General features: G+C 48.9%; 1 protein-coding gene across 2 annotated transcripts; it reads left to right on the top strand.

Annotated features, from left to right (window-relative positions):
* Nucleotides 1-224: 224 nt before the first annotated feature.
* On the top strand, nucleotides 225-2,087 carry LOC147634127 (uncharacterized). 2 transcript variants are annotated; one of them, XM_086805258.1, is made up of 2 exons: nucleotides 225-400; nucleotides 587-2,087. In XM_086805258.1, the coding sequence occupies exons 1-2, from the start codon at nucleotides 366-368 to the stop codon at nucleotides 1,998-2,000; spliced, it is 1,449 nt and encodes a 482-aa protein (XP_086661384.1). In that variant the 5' UTR covers nucleotides 225-365; the 3' UTR covers nucleotides 2,001-2,087. The 2 variants fall into 2 exon arrangements, with proteins under 2 accessions (XP_086661384.1, XP_086661383.1); XM_086805257.1 differs by having other exon boundaries at nucleotides 225-454.
* Nucleotides 2,088-2,343: the final 256 nt, after the last annotated feature.

The following is a 2,343-nucleotide window of genomic DNA, read 5'->3' as shown; positions in this document are numbered from 1 at the left end:
TTCAATTTTTAATAAAAGAACCTAAAAGAAGGGCGGCTAAGAAGGGTTCCAGAAGGTGTTTGGCAGAGGGACAGGTGGAGAAAGTGCAGCAGCGGACCTGCCACGTTGATGGACAAGTGTCGAGAGGAAATTGAAAGACGCATTCGAATTATTTAGTAGCATGCAGGCAGGACACGTCTGTGCAATTGAAACGCCATCCTGCTATATATGCTACCACACGGTTTCTCCCTGTGAGATCAGATCATTAGCAGTCTCTCGGAAATCTATATTTCGTGCAGTGCGTTTGTAACACTGCTTTGCAGTTACGTGGGTGCTAGCGTGGTGTCAGTGTTTTGTTCCTCGCATTTCTTACTTGGATAGCTACCATGGCCAGCGAGCAACAACGGGCGGCCCACGAAAGGTTGTCTTTGGTCGCTTCTCACTTGAAACCCAGCGCACCTCGTGTGCATCGCTGGTATTTTTTTCTCAATAATAGGCGCTAATGAACGCTAATTATATTCTTAAGCAGTTTCGCTTAATGATTTGAGGTTGGGACATTTTTCATATAATCCTAATGCTAGCTTCGTGGTTCTGTTTTCCATTCCAGCATTGAGGAGTACAAGGGCAGTGCAAGGGATGGAGCCCGTGAAAAAGCCACCGAAGTAAAAGATGCAGCGGGCGAGAGAGCTCGTGATGCCAAAGGAAGCGCAGAGGAGGCCGGCAGGCTAGGCCAAGAGAGGGCCTCCGGCTATGCCGAGTCAGTGGGGGAGGCTGTGTCACAGACCGCAAGCTCCATTCGGGATACCCTGATGGGAAAGACGGAGGAGACGGAGGAGACCGCCCAACTAGCCAAAGAAAAAGCCGGCGAAACCACTGAAAGAGCTAAGCAGAGAGCCGGCGAAACAACGGAGGCTGCCAAGGAAAAGGCTTCAGAAACAACAGAGCAAAGTAAAGGCTATCTGCAATCTATCACTGATACTGTCTATGGTAAGGTGCAGGCTGTTAAAGACACAGCTGCTGAGACTGCACAGCAAGCCAAGGACAAAACTTACGATACTGCGCAGAGGGCAAAGGATACCACATATGATACTGCACAAAGGGCAAAGGACGCTACCTACGAAACAGCGCAGAGGGCAAAGGACACCACCTACGACACCGCCCAGCGCGGCAAGGACACCGCCTACGACACTGCCCAGCAGGGTAAAGAGAGAGCCCTGGATACTGCTCAGCAGAGTAAAGAGAGTGCAAAGGGCTACTTGCAGTCTGTTAGTGAGACCCTCTCTGAGAAAGCTGGGGCTCTCAAAGAGACACTCCTGGGTAAAAGTGGAGAGGCCAAGGATAAGACATATGAGACTGCGGACCAGGCCAAGCAGAGGACTGGTGAGATAGCACAACAGGCTAAGGATAAGACACATAAGACTACTGAGCAGGCTATGCAGAAGGCTGCGGAGACAAAGGATACTGTAATGGGGAAGTCTGAAGAATATAAGAATGCCGTCGCAGACACTGCAAAGCAAGCTAAAGAGAAGACATATGAGACGACTGAGGAAGCTAAAGAGAGAGTGGTGGGGAAAACTCAGGAGTATAAGGGGTCTGCTGAAGAGGCTTCTGAGCAAGCCAAGGAGAAGAGCAAAGATGTCGCAGAGAGAGCGAAGGAATCCGCGCAGCAGGCTGGCGAGAAGAAGGAACAGAGCAAAGGGTACTTGCAGTCGGTGGGTGAGAAGGTGTCGCAGACAGCTGCATCCTTGAAGGGTACCTTGATGGGGAAGACTGAAGAGGCACAAGAGGGGGGGGACAAAGCAATCGAGGATGCACAGCAGCGGCTGCGTGAGTTGGAAGTGAAGGATCATGAGGAGGAATGTGGGCCTGCTGTGGGGCAGAGAGCGCGTGAAGCAGATGTCGCCCACGGCGGCGCCCATGAGGCGGAGAACAAGGGTGTTTTGCAGGTTGTCGGCTACAAGGTGTCGCAGACTGCGACCTCCCTGCGTGACACTGTGCTAGGCAAGCCTCCCGACCAGTAATGTTGTGTAGGAAGTATGGGTTTGTTGCTTGACTGCTGTTAATAAGCTGCCAGCTTAATTTGAATAAATAAGAACTCTTATATATTATATATACTTAAGATTACTCTCTTTAGATTTTTGCTTGGAGGGAGGCGTTAAAAAATAGGATCTCTTGATGAATTTGCTCTCATTAGCTGATCAACGTGCATTTTCCCCTTAATTAATATTAAAGAAATATTTTCGCCCCATATTCAAAAAAAAAATATTTTCGTCCCATATTAGGTGCTTGATGTTGATGTACTGCTATTGAAATGTATCTCGACGTACTGAAATGTATCTGGATGTCTTTTATGCTAAAATAAAA

This window comes from Cibotium barometz, chromosome 11, assembly GCF_041138505.1.
Source record: "Cibotium barometz isolate CiBa-2024 chromosome 11, ASM4113850v1, whole genome shotgun sequence".
NCBI lineage: Eukaryota > Viridiplantae > Streptophyta > Polypodiopsida > Cyatheales > Cibotiaceae > Cibotium > Cibotium barometz.
This window is presented reverse-complemented; position numbering and strand designations above follow the sequence as displayed.